The 13,386-nt window shown below is 41.6% G+C and overlaps 1 protein-coding gene across 1 annotated transcript in view; it reads left to right on the top strand.

Annotated features, from left to right (window-relative positions):
* The window catches only part of LOC127572390 (N(4)-(Beta-N-acetylglucosaminyl)-L-asparaginase-like), a 29,492-nt gene extending 21,265 nt beyond the window's left edge, over positions 1-8,227 (top strand). The window contains exon 9 of the mRNA XM_052019580.1: positions 6,304-8,227. Coding sequence (XP_051875540.1) covers positions 6,304-6,398 — 95 coding nt within the window. The 3' untranslated portion in view covers positions 6,399-8,227. The remainder of the gene's footprint in view (positions 1-6,303) is intronic.
* Positions 8,228-13,386: the final 5,159 nt, after the last annotated feature.

Below are 13,386 nucleotides of genomic sequence, written 5' to 3'. Positions count from 1 at the left end.
TGTTCAACCTCTCTCCATAACTCAGACCCTTGAGTCTTGGCAACATCCTCGTAAGTCTCTTCTGCACTCTTTCCAGCTTAATGGCATCTTTCTTATAGTGGGGTGACCAAAACTGAACACAATACTCCAAATTCAGCCTCACCAACATCTTGTACAACTGCAACATAACATCTCAACTTCCATATTTAATTCCCGATTGATGAAGGCCAGTGTGCGAAAAGCTTCGTCACCACCTTGATGTCACTTTCAGGGAACCATGTACTTGTATTCCTTGGTCCCTCGGTTCTACAACAGTCCCTTGGGCCCTTCTGTTCACTGTGAAAGTCATGCCCTCATTTGTCTTCCTAAACTTCTATCAGGCCAGTGACCCTTCAGCTGAGATTGTGTTCAAGTCCATGGGGCAGTCTTTCTCCCACAACCTAGTTATTTAGAGATGGGATTACCTAATAGTGGTTTAGCTCAGTAGCGGCAAAGCTGGCTACTTTGTTGAAATGTTTAAAGAATGGTGCAGAACCTGTAGCATTAAGTTTTGTAAAACTTGTTCCAAAAGCGACACTTTTTCTATGTACAATTTTCTGCACTACTTGTGAGTCAATAAAATCCCAGTCCAGGAAAACTGTTTCAGATGACAAAGTATGATATATACTGTACTTCTCTAAAATGGATAATTCCAGTGGGTAAGTGGTAGTATGATTTCTGATCTTCAAGAATAAATAATTCAGAACATGTAGCTCAACCTCTAGAGGACTGCAACATGTCTTCAATAAACTTCTGAAAGCCTACTGTGATTTTTATTTTGTACAAGAAACATTCACTATATATGGGATTGAAACACAATATGTGGGAAGCAAACCTGCTGGAAAGGAAACAATTTGAATTTTTAATCGGCAGACTAGATTAGTTTTATTTTGTATTATTCCCCTCCTGCTGGGAAATGGATAGGAGTTTTGGGAATCTGTTAACAATCCCTCACATTTGTGGATTAATGTCCTGTGGCACCTCTGTGGGATAGAGTATTTAGGATCCATATTTGAAATCAAATATAGTTTGATAGCTGGCTTTCAAGGTGACATTTTGTAACAAGTAAGTTCATTGCAAAAACTAGAGTTAAGTGATGTTGACAAAGGGTAGTCTTCCTGACAACATTATGCTAAGGAGATTATGTTAAACCTTTAGTTTAAACAAAAAAATGTCTTTGCCTCATCTGGAGTATTAGATCCAATTCTGGTCACCAGACTTGAGGAAGAATATAAATGTTCTGGAGGGAGGGGAAAAAAGGCCAAACAGTACCAGGGATGAGCAGAGAAGGCCGAGAAAAGATTTGTTGGCATTGTACAAGATTATGACAGGTTTAGATAGCGTTCCTGTCAGCAGATGGTTCAGGATCAGGGACACAGATTTAAAGTGGTCAGGGAACAATACCGGAGGGTTGGGAAGCAGTTGAGGTGCAACGGGAGGAAAACCTTTATACACTGAATGGATTAGATCTGGAATTCAGTGGGGGGGGGGGGGGGGTGGCGGAGCAGGAGAATAGGACTGGTCATTTTCTGTACAGAGAGCCAGTTTATAAGATAACATATCTTTATTAGTCACACGTACCTCGCAACGCACAGTAAAGTGCATCTTTTGCATGGAGTGTTCTGGGGGCAGCCCGCAAGTGTCGCCACGCTTCCAGCACCAACGGGGCATGCCCATAACTTCCTAACCCATACGTCTTTGCAATGTGGGAGGAAACCGGAGCACCCAGAGGAAACCCACGCAGTCACGGGGAGAACGTACAAAACTCCTTACAGCGGCTGGAATTGAACCCGGGTCGCTGGCGCTATAATAGCGTTACGCTAACTGCTACACTCCTGTGACAATTCAATGATTATATTCCAGATTCAAAAAAAAATTAAAACGAACCTGGATTACATGGTCTATTAGCCGGTTTATAAACTGCCTTGATAGAAGGATGCTCCACTGCGTTTTAAAAACTAAAAAGGCCCTTGTTCATGAGACTGATCCAATGTAACCTAGCTGTGCAATTCTGGAAGTTGTGCGGAGACTGAGGCAAGTTTCCACTTTTTCCCTGACGCTAAACATTAAAAACTTAAGTGTTACAACTTTATGTCAGATGGCGCCACTCATGGCATTTAGGATCTAGAAACAGTAATTAGCGGGGGAGGAGACTTAACATTTGTTAAAATATCTGAAGGATCTAGATATTTGTGCTGAGACAGTGAATCAGTACTTTGTCTCCATTACACCATGAGCATGTTGTAATTACCATTCCCTGTAGAGTATTTTGGACATCTGCACGTCAAGATTTGAGTAGAAGGAGGAACATACTGAGTGAGATTTCTCCAAATCTTTGCATCTAGTTTAATTTTAGACAACGATTTGAAACTTTGGAAGAACAGAGAATTTCCCTCTCCTTTATTCCTGATCCAAGGAATTTTGGATGAGCTGGCTTACAAAGGTTCCATTGTCCTGTGCTTGTGAGTTGCTGTTAAGATCTCAAGGCATTCAGGTGTAGCCTGTAAATGCTGGCTTGGTGCCATAATTCTTACTCTCACTGTTCCATTCAATCAACAGCTCACTGAGCTGCTTTGGTTTACAGTCTCATAATGCATTGTTTAAAGTTCTCGTTCTTGCTTTCAACACAGCCTCAGCCTTCTCTCTCTTCAGAATCTCCTCCTGTCAAAGGACATGTGCTTCCTCTATATCCAATCTCTTGCACCTCAGCAATTTTGATCAGTCCCCAACTGCTGCAAAACAGTGGTGTATTACAATATGTTTCTCATCCAACCAGTGTTCAAGAAAACTTTTATTATGCAATTAGTAACAAGAACAAACAAAAATCAAACCACTAGATTATCCTCCACTTGTTTCACTCTCTCAAGCATGTTGTGCCACCTCTACTAATGCAATGTTCAGTTTATACAATTCAAGTAAACAGTTCTCTCATCCCTTCTGCTATTCCAAAGCCCTGGTGACGGCAAATGTAGGCATATCTTCTCTATTTATCGTCCTTAGCACCAATTCCAACTGCAGTCCAAAGAAGTTCTCTCCATCAATGGCAAACTCTTCTTTTATACACCTGATCAAACAACTTCTTCTTGTGTTGCCAGTACTTCCTGTCACATGGCAGATCAGCATAGCAACCAGCTTTAATCAACCTGTTTACCAAATTAACCATTACCATATCATTGTTTTTCTTTGCAATGCTAGTTGTACATGTCACAAAGCTTTGATAAACTAGGTAGAATGGATAATATCACCATTCTAAACCAGTTACAAAGCTCCTGCTGTCTTCCATATCATTCTGCAAGTGTTAGTGACGTCTTTCATCCACATGAGGCCTAACCTCTGAAGATCTCTTTTCTTAAATCTCTCTTTCTACCTTTGTAAGACCCTTCATAAAAAGCTGCTGTTTTGCGGAAACCTTTGTTGAACTGTTCTTTCATCTCCTTTTATGGCTTGGTGTCAGTTTGTTTGATGACACTCCAGTAAGGCATCTCAATATATTTTATTACTTTAAAGTTATGATTATATATCCAAGTTTCTGTTGTCACGATAGTGTAGCGGTTAGTTTAACACTATTACAGCGCCAGCAACCTGGGTTCAATTCCGGCCACTGTCTGTCAAGAGTTTGTACGTTCTCCCCGTGTCTGCATGGGTTTCCTCCGGGTGCTCTGCTTTCCTCTCACATTCCAAAGATGTACGGATTAGGAAGTTGTGGGAATGCTATGTTGGCACCGGAAGCATGGCGACACTTGCGAGCTGCCCCCAGAACACAATGCAAAAGATGTACTTCACTGTGTGTTTTGATGTACATGCGACTAATAAAGAAATCTTATCTTATGCTGAATCCAGATTTTTTTTCTATGGGCTATTTTTGCACGGTTATTCCTTCTTTTCCAGTGTTGAACATTATAACTGCAGTCACATTTTCACCATGAATTTACATGTGGTAAGTTGGTTTATAATTGTCACATGTACCGAGGTACAGTAAAAAAACTTTGTTTTGCATGCCATCCATTCAGGTCATTTCATCACATCAGTGCATTGAGGCAGTACAAGGGAAAAGCAATAATACAATGCAGAGTAAAGTATTACAGTTACAGAGTGCAGTGCAGGCAAACAATAAGGTGCAAGGCCATGACGAGGTAGATTGTGTGGTCAAAAGTCCATCTTATCATTAAGGGGACTTTTTAATAGTCTTATGACCCAGGGATAGAAGCTGTCCTTGAGCCTGGTGGTACGTGCTTTCAGGCCTTTGCATCATCTGCCTGATGGGAGGGGGGAGAAGAGAGAATGTCGAAGGTCGGTGGGGTCTTTGATTACGTTGGCTGCTTTACTGAGGCATCGAGAAGTGTAGACAGAGTCCATGGAGGGGAGGCTGGTTTCCGTGATGTGCTGAACTGTGTGCATAACTCTCTGCAGTTTCTTGTGGTCTCGAGTAGAACAGTTGCCATACCAACCCGTGATGCATCCGGATGGGATGCTTTCTATGGTGCACCTATAAAATTGGTGAGGGTCAAAGGGGACATGCCAAATTTCTTTAGCCTCCTCAGGAAGAAGAGGCACTGGTGAGCTTTCTTGGCCATGGTGTCTACCAGGACAGACTATTGTTCACTCCTAGGAACTTGAAGTTCTTAACCCTCTTGAGCTCAGCACTGCTGATGTAAACAGAAGCATGCACACTACCCCCTTGAAGTCAATGACCAGCTCTTTTGTTTTGCTTACATTGAGTGAAAGGTTGTTGTCACGACACCATGACACTAGGCTCTCTACCTCTTTCCTGTACTCTGACTCATCGTTATTTGTGATGATGTTATTTATGCCGTTTCTATCATGTTACTGTAGAACAGCTATAAAAAGGGGCCTGGTCAATTTTGATCAGGAGGGAAGGTAACAAAAAACATATCCAAAAACGGGTTATCATGAAGAAGTTTGGTATTAATTTTAGGAGAGAAGGGATCATGAGATATGGGGAGAAACCTTTATATTTAAACATTTATATTGAATGTGGAGCAAGTTTCAAGGTTGAATGGCCTACTCTGCTTCGATTTTCAGTGGTCCTATCGCTGTCAGTGGAACTGTACTGTTTTATAGACACAATAAAACAAAACTCTAAAGTGGCTTGTTTAGATCTTTATAGCAACAAGATTTCTTAATGTGGTTGCCTTGGGTGGAAAGAGATAAAGAATCCTAAATAACATTAAGCAATGATTATTTGGTGTAAATAAAATCTGAACTAAGATGATAACTAAAAATGAAAGCAGTTCAACAAAATGTACTGAACTTTAGCCAACTGAATCATTAACCAGTAAGCTTCCAAAAGTATTCGTATTATTAGTAACAGGCATTGAATTATAATCAGTGCTATCGACTATAGAATATTAATTTTAATCTCTGTACATTCTGCTTTTGAGGTATATTGGTATATAAGATAGAGGATAGAGGATATAAGGTAGAGGATAGAGATAGATAAGACAATGAAGGGCACAGACAGGGTGAAGGCACATAGTCTTTTTCCCAGGGAAGAGGTGCTAAAAACAAGAGGGCATAGGTTTAAGATCAGAGGCGAGAGATTTAAAAGGAAGATCAGGGGCTGCTTCTTCACGTAAAGGGTGGTGCGTATTTGAAATGAGCTGCCAGAAATAGTGGTTGAGGCAGGCACATTAGCAACATTTAAAAGCCATCTAGAGAAGTACATGGATAGAAGAGGTTTAGAGGGCTATGGCCCAAACATGGGCAGATGGGACTAGTTCTGGGCGACACAGCATGGACAAGTTGGGCCGAAAGGCCTGTTTCCATGCTGTAAGACTCTATGACTCTACTGTTGAAGTCACTTTGGGGAAACTGGTGCATGTTAAGAGCCAGAATGTCAATAAAGAATGGAGAAAATACATGAAATATTCAACTGGTCAGATAACATCAACCGAGAGAAGCAGAGTTAGTGTTTCAGCTTCATGTCTCTCCATCTGATGAATGGCAATTGACTTGATCATTGATCCTCAACTATAGAGTGTTTCAGATATTTTCTGTTTTTATTTCAGAATTCCAGCATCTGCAATATTTTAATTTTGCATTCAATAATAGTTATTAAAAGGAAGCAAAATACATATTGAATCACATTTTTCGGTGCAACAAAGGTGCAAACAATTCATTCAAATGAATTAGTCAAATTTAGTTAAAAATACATACTTCTCAAAACCATCAGAAACTTTTTAAAGTTATACCTGATTCAAAATAACAAACCTACTTCTGATGTGTTAATATTAATTGTCATTTCTTTAAATTGTTGTCCTTCAGGTGCTGCATGCAGTAAATCTCCAGGATTTGATCGGTTTCATTTTATGGTTTACAATCCTGCAAAAGGCTCAGAACAAACAGTGGACTGTATTTAATACTGCTCAGGTGCATCAATTGCAAAAGACTTTGAAGACTTTAAGATACAAATTATTTGAAATCAATTGTATTTTTATATGGTTGGGTTTTAATTATTGTTTGACAAATATCCCTTGAAGAACCTTGGAACAATTTGCTATGTTAAAGGCACTAAGTAAATAATTTTTGATCTAAATGCCAAACAGCAAAGTTTCAACTGCAATCTGCTAAAATGTTGATAATGAGCTGCAGAAATTGAGCTTTGTCTGATTTGCTAATTAAATATGCACAGATTAAGTGTCAAGGATTTTAGTGATGTACGGAACATTTACTTTGTTTACAATTTGTGCTTGTACACTGGAAAAGGCCATGCCAAAATACTTTTTTAAACAAGTTGACTCCTTGTTCACACTTTAAAACTTAGCTATCTGACAAACAGAATTATAGAATTTCTTTTTACAGAGCTGAAAGCCATAGAAAGAAAAAATTATGAGGTCCAATCAAAGTGTGACATTTCATATCATATATTGTCTGGAGAATTACAGTTTTACAGAATTACAGCTTTATTCTGCCTTTTTTATGTTTGATCATTTGTTAATGTCACTGATCGTTGAAAGATCACAGGATGAAAGGAGGTCATTCAGCCCATCATATCTACCAGTTCTATGTAAGAACTAATAGGCTAGTCCCATTCCCCCACCCTCTCTTCTGGCCTTCAAATACTTTCCCTTTTGATACTGATCCAGCTCCCTTTTGAACGCTACAAATGAATTTGTCTCCACTCATTCTCCGCCAGTGCATTCCAGACCTGACCGTCACCACTAATTTCATGTAGAAATATTCCCTCGTGTCACTTTTGGTTATTTTGTCAATCCTTGTTTTGTTCATCCCTCTACCTATGGGAACCATTTCTATCTACCCATTCTGTTAATACCCTTCTTATATATTTACACTGTGCTGCATAGTTTCTAGAAAATAACACCACATGATTGTTGCTGGAGAACACTATGGAATTGGTTTGCACCCTTGTAGCTGCAATTGTGGTGCAGCTGTTATACTGCACTTTTGGGCCCAAATCACTTTCAGGTTTATTTACAATGCAGCTGTCAGCTTGACTGCATTCCGCAGTTCTAGTTCCACCCTTTCTGGCATTGCCGAATGCCCACTGCTGTGAACTGTGAACCAGAGTTTTGCATTTACCAGTGCTGAATAAGCTGTACTATATTTATTGAAATAATTGGAACATTGGGCCTTGCGTACAAAAAATACTAATAGTAGTTCCTTTGATCCTGCTCCAGCCATTATGGCAGATGGTAAAAAGATCAACAGAAATAGTTGGAATATTTAATATTTTAACAGAATTATATGTGCACAGTCCTGATTAAAGCCAATGAGATATGAGGATAGTTTTGCTCTTGTACGTGTCCTGATAATGCTAGTCTACTTTGGTTCTCTTTGTGATTCTATAGAAGCTACCTCCTTCTGGTCTCTAACTGAGAATAAGGCGATTGCATCATTCATCATTAATGGTAATTGGTTTATTATTGTCCCACATACCGAGATACAGTGAGGAACTTTGTTTTCATGCCATTCAGACAGATCATTCCAAATGTAAGTACATCGAAGTAGTGCTAAGGGAAAAGCAATAACAGAATGTAGAATGTAGAGTTACAGTTACAGAGAAAGTGCAGTGCAGTGAGACGATAAGGTGCAAAGGCCATGATGAAGTAGATTTGTTTTCAAAGTTCAGAAACCCATATGATTTCTAGTGCCAACAGCAGTTCTGGCCTTCTAATTTCAGTTCCTTTGTAACTACAAGGTGAAAATTTGAATAAACTTTTTCACAACCAACTCAGGAGACAAACCAGTTGTGATGTAATGCAAATTAGTATGCTAATTGGTACTTGTAATTGGTTTATTATTGTAAACCAGTATATTATTGTATATCAGTACATCATGTACCAAGATATACTGAAAAACATTGTTTTGCATGCTATTTAGACAGATCATTCCATACATAAGTACATCATGGTAGTACAATAACAGAATGCAGAATATTGTTTACAATTACAGAGAAAGTGCACTGGACAAATTGGATGCAACGGCCATGATGAGGTAGATCGAGAGATCAAGAGTTCATCTTTATCGTACAAGAGGTCCATTGATGTCTTAAAACAGCTAGATAAAAGCTGTCCTTGAGCCCAGCATTGCCATAGAACCATAGAACACTACAGCACAGGCCATTCAGCCCTTCTAGTCTGTGCTGAAACGGTATTCCGCTAGTCCCATTTACTTGCACCCAGTCCATAACCCTCCAGACCTCTCCCGTCCATGTATCTATCCAATTTATTCTTAAAACTCAAGAGTGAGCCTGCATTCACTACATCGGATGGCAGCCTGTTCCACCACTCTTTGAGTGAAGAAGTTCCCCCTAATGTTCCCCCTAAACTTTTCCCCTTTCACCCTAAAGCCATGTCCTCTCGTACTTATCTCTCCTAATCTAGGTGGAAAGAATCTACTCGCATGCATTAAACTTTTGTATCTTCTTCCCAATGGAAGGGGGGAAGAAGAGAGAATGACAGGGGTGGGAGGGGTCTTTGATTATGTTGGCTGCTTTTCCAAGGCAGCGGAAACTGTAGACAGAGTCAATATAGGGGAGGCTGGTTTTCATGATAGACTGGGCTGTGTTCACAGCTCTCTGCAATTTCTTGCAGTCCTGGTCAGAGTGGTTGCCATACCAAGCCGTGTTGCATTGGGATAGGATGTTTTCTATGTTGTATCTGTAAAAGTGGGTAAGGTCAAAGGGACATGCTGAATTTTCTTAGCCTCCTGAGGAAGTAGAGGTGCTGGTGTGCTTTTTAGGCCATGGCGTCTGCGTGTCTGTACCAGGACAAACTATTGGTGATATTTACACCTAGGAACTTGAAGTTCTCAACCATCTCTCCACCTCAGCACCATTGATACATACAGGGGTGTGTACTCTTACCCTGCTTCATGAAGTCAATGACCAGCTCTTTTGTTTTGCTGACATTGACGGAAGGGTTATTGTCTTGACACCATGTCACTAGGCTCTCTATCTCCTTCCTGTACTCTGCCTTGTCGTTTGAGATTCGGCCCACTACAGTGATGTCATCTGCAAACTTGGGGATGGAGCTAGAGCAGAATCTGGCCATGCAGTCGAGAATGTATAGGGAATAGAGTAGGGCACTGAGGACATAGCCTTGTGGGGCATCAGTGTGGAGGATAATCGTGGCGGAGGTGTTGCTGCCTATCTTTACCAATTGTGATGTGTTGGTCAGGAAGTCAAGGATCCAGTTGCAGAAGGAGGTGTTCAGGAGTTTGGAATTTGTTTAGAATTACAGTATTGAAGGCGGAGCTGCAGTCAATAAGTAGGAGTCTTGACATAGGTGTTTTTTTTATCCAGATGTTTCAGAGATGAGTGTAGGACCAGGCAGATAGCGTCCGCTGTAGACCTGTTTCGGCGGTAGGCGAATTGAAGTGGGTCGAGGTTGTCTGAGAGGCTGGAGCTGATGTGTGCCACGACCAGTCTCTCAAAGCACCTCATGATGATGGAAGTCAGGTCCACCGGGTGGTATTCATTAAAGAAGCAGTAAGAAGTGAGGATTTAAGGCTGTATCGGCTTAAAAACATTTAAATAAACTCAACAATTAAATGTAAAACTGGTTCATCCCTCGGCTGTTCTCCATTGAAATCAGTGGAAGTTGCCTTTCATCAGGTCTAATTGGGCGTAGGTTGCGCAGAGCGGATTCCCTTGGTGAGACGTGTGGGGAACTGCCCAGGTCCATGAAGATCAGAGCACATACATGAAAAGTACTGCAGACAGCTACCGTCAGATCAAGGACTTCTGTGTTCACATGGAAATTACATAATTACCATCAGTCGTTGCTCAGGGTAACTGTTGATATTCTGCTACAAAACCCAGTATATCCTGTGAATGTCCCTCCTTCTTGGAAAAGACTCATTTCTGTATAGTGGGTGTTGGACGAAGGCAATAACAAGAGTGGGACCCAAACTGCAGAATATGTTAAGCCAGCAGCTGTAGTGTAAATAAACTGAAATAGAATCAATAGAATGATACAGCATGGAAACAGGCCATTTGCCCCACCATGTCCATGCTGACCAGTGGGCACTCATCCATAAAAATCCCATTTTCCAGCATATGGCCTATAGCCTTCTGTTCCTAGACGATTCAAGTGCTCGTCTAGACACTTCTTAAATGCTGTTAGCGACTCTGCTTCCATCAACATCTCTCAGGCAGTGTATACCAGGTGCTCACCACTCTCTGGGTGAAAAAGGTCCCCCTCAGATTCCCTGTCAAACTCTTCCCCCCTTACCCTAAACCTATGTCCTTTAGTTCTATCTACCTGTGATATGGGGTAAAGTTTCCTGCAGTCTACCCTCTCTATACCTCCTCATAATTTGATATACCTCAATCACGTTTCCCCTTAACTTCCTCTGCTCTAGGGAAAAAAGACTCAGCCTCTCCAATCTCTCCTCATAACACTCCAGCCCAGGCAACATCCTGGTGATTGAAAACAGAAAACATTGGCGATAATCAGCAGGTCAGGCAACATCTTCTGAAGAACCTCCAACAAATCTTGCTTTTATTGTAGATTACCGGCAGCTGCAGTTTGTTTGTTTTTTGATTGCTATGTAAATACACCTTCCCATCTTGCAGGAAAATTGTTTCCGTACTTGTTTTCAAGTGTTAATTGGGTGCCGAAGTCTCCAGTATAGTGGGATGGACACTTGCAGTCGTGATCCAGAAATACTGTGTGTACCTCATAGGTTTTCAGTATCCCAACCTTTTAAGAGTAACACCTCATTTTCCACTTGAGTAGTTGACAACTCAAAGTCAAAGTTGAGTTTATTGCCATATGCACAAGTCCATGTGTGCACAGGTGCAATGAAAAACTTAGTTGCAGCAGCATCACAGGTACACAGCATCATATAAGCAGCATTCACAAGAAAAACATAAATTATACACAATTTTTACAAGAAAAAAACACAATAAGAACAAAAGAACTTCCATCTTAGTGCAAAATGGTCATAGTGTTGCTGAACTGCAGTGTTTAAGGTTGTGCCGGTTGGTTCAAGAACCGAATGGTTGAAGGGAGGTAGCTGTTCTTGAACCTGGTGGTGTGGGACTTCTGACTTCTGTACCTCCTGCCCGATGGTAGCTGCGAGAAGGTGGCGTGGTCTGGATGGTGGAGATCTTTGATGATGGATGTTGCCTTCTTGAGGCAGCGCCTCATGAACATTGAGCTTTCCAGTTTCAGGTAACCAGTTGAGCTTCCCAGTTTCAGCCCCGTGTGTTCCTTTCTCACTCCCACCAGTCCACCCAGGGTCCCTCTCCCTTCGTTCACCTTTTCTATTCCTTTCCCCCTTATTACCTTATTCTTCCCACCTGCTTCCATCAGTCCATCACCCTCATACCTATCCACCTGGGTTTCTTTCCCCTTGGTTCACCTTCCCTAACCCCTTTCCCTCCCCTACCCAGTTCCATCTGCCTAATTCCACCTATCACCGACCAGCCTCTGTTTCACCCCTCCCTCTCACTTCTCTGGGTATCTTCTCTCTACGCTCTCAGTCCTGATGCAGGGTCTCAACCCGAAATGCCAACCATCCCCCTGCCTCCACAGATGCACCCTGACCCACTGAGTTCCTCCAGCAGTTTAATTTTTTGCTCCAGATTCCAGCATCTGCTGTATTTTGTGTCTCCAACCTTTGTGTTGACTTTTAATCTCAAGTTCCCTGGTCTATTACAAAACCTAGTGCTCTTAAATCCTGTTGACTGATTTTTGAGCCTAGCACCCAAAATATCACCGTATCAACAATTAAAACTGCAAACTCAAATCTTTTGGGAAGAAACCTTGGATCCAGGTCTGACAAAATATAATCCACTAACACACTATGCCAGCCCAGATCTCTGCATTGAGTTAAAAGGCAATTATTTACAGCAGTCATGTTGTTAAACAGGCATCTGTATAAGTAACAACAAGGCTTTCTCTGGCAACCTCTTGACCCTCTTGTCTGATGGAGTCAAAGGCTGCCACGGTGTAGAGGGGATGAAGGGCCCTACATCATGTTGAAGCCTGGTGAAGATTATGTTCATTGTGCCACTTGATGGACAGAATCCAGACTCAGCTTCAGGGAGAAGCTCTTCAGCCACAGGGAGGAGGTGATGCAGTTTACAGTGGCCAATTAATCTACCAATACGCACGTCCAAAGGGGTGTGGGACAAAGCTGGAGCACCTGTATGAAATCCATGTAGTGGCGGGTGGACATGCAAACTTCACATAGACAGTTTCTCCAGCAGATTGTGTGCTGCTCCAGACTCCAGCATCTGCAGTCTCTTGTGTTTCTATATAATTAGAGCAAGGCGTCCCTTGTACCCAAATCCTTTTGCAATGAAGATCTACCTACCATTTACCTTCTGAGATACCTCTTGTACCCAAATGTTTTTTTAACCGAGGTAGAAAGAAAATTATTCCAAAATAAACTTTATTCATCATAAAAAAACAAACTATATACAACAATTAAACAGTGCAAACCTTTATATTCCTGTGCAGATCAATCATTAGTGTTACCTTTTTATATATAAAAAAACACAGCACTGATGCCACTCGTGTGGCTCCCTGGGGTGCAACCCCAATCCCATATTTACAATATTTAAGGGGCTTCCTCACCTGACCCTGCTCCTCCCTCTCCAGTGGCAGAAGAACCCTAAACTGTAGTCCTTCCCCACTGAGCCCTTGCGCTGGCTGCACCCAACTTCAGTGCGTCCCTCAGCACGTACTCCTGCAGCCTGGAATGTGCCAGTCAGCAGCATTCCCCTACAGATATCTCGCAGTGCTGGGAGACCAACAAGTTTCAGGCAGACTAAAGGACGTCTTTCACCAAACTGATGACCTTCCGGCAGCAGTTGATGTCAGTAGTGAACAGCCCATAGCTCTGTTACACCGCTGCTGGGGATGAAACATGACA

This window comes from Pristis pectinata, chromosome 7, assembly GCF_009764475.1.
Source record: "Pristis pectinata isolate sPriPec2 chromosome 7, sPriPec2.1.pri, whole genome shotgun sequence".
In the NCBI taxonomy this organism is placed as follows: domain Eukaryota; kingdom Metazoa; phylum Chordata; class Chondrichthyes; order Rhinopristiformes; family Pristidae; genus Pristis; species Pristis pectinata.
The sequence above is the reverse complement of the archived record's forward strand: the minus strand, read 5'-3'. Positions and strand labels throughout refer to the sequence as shown.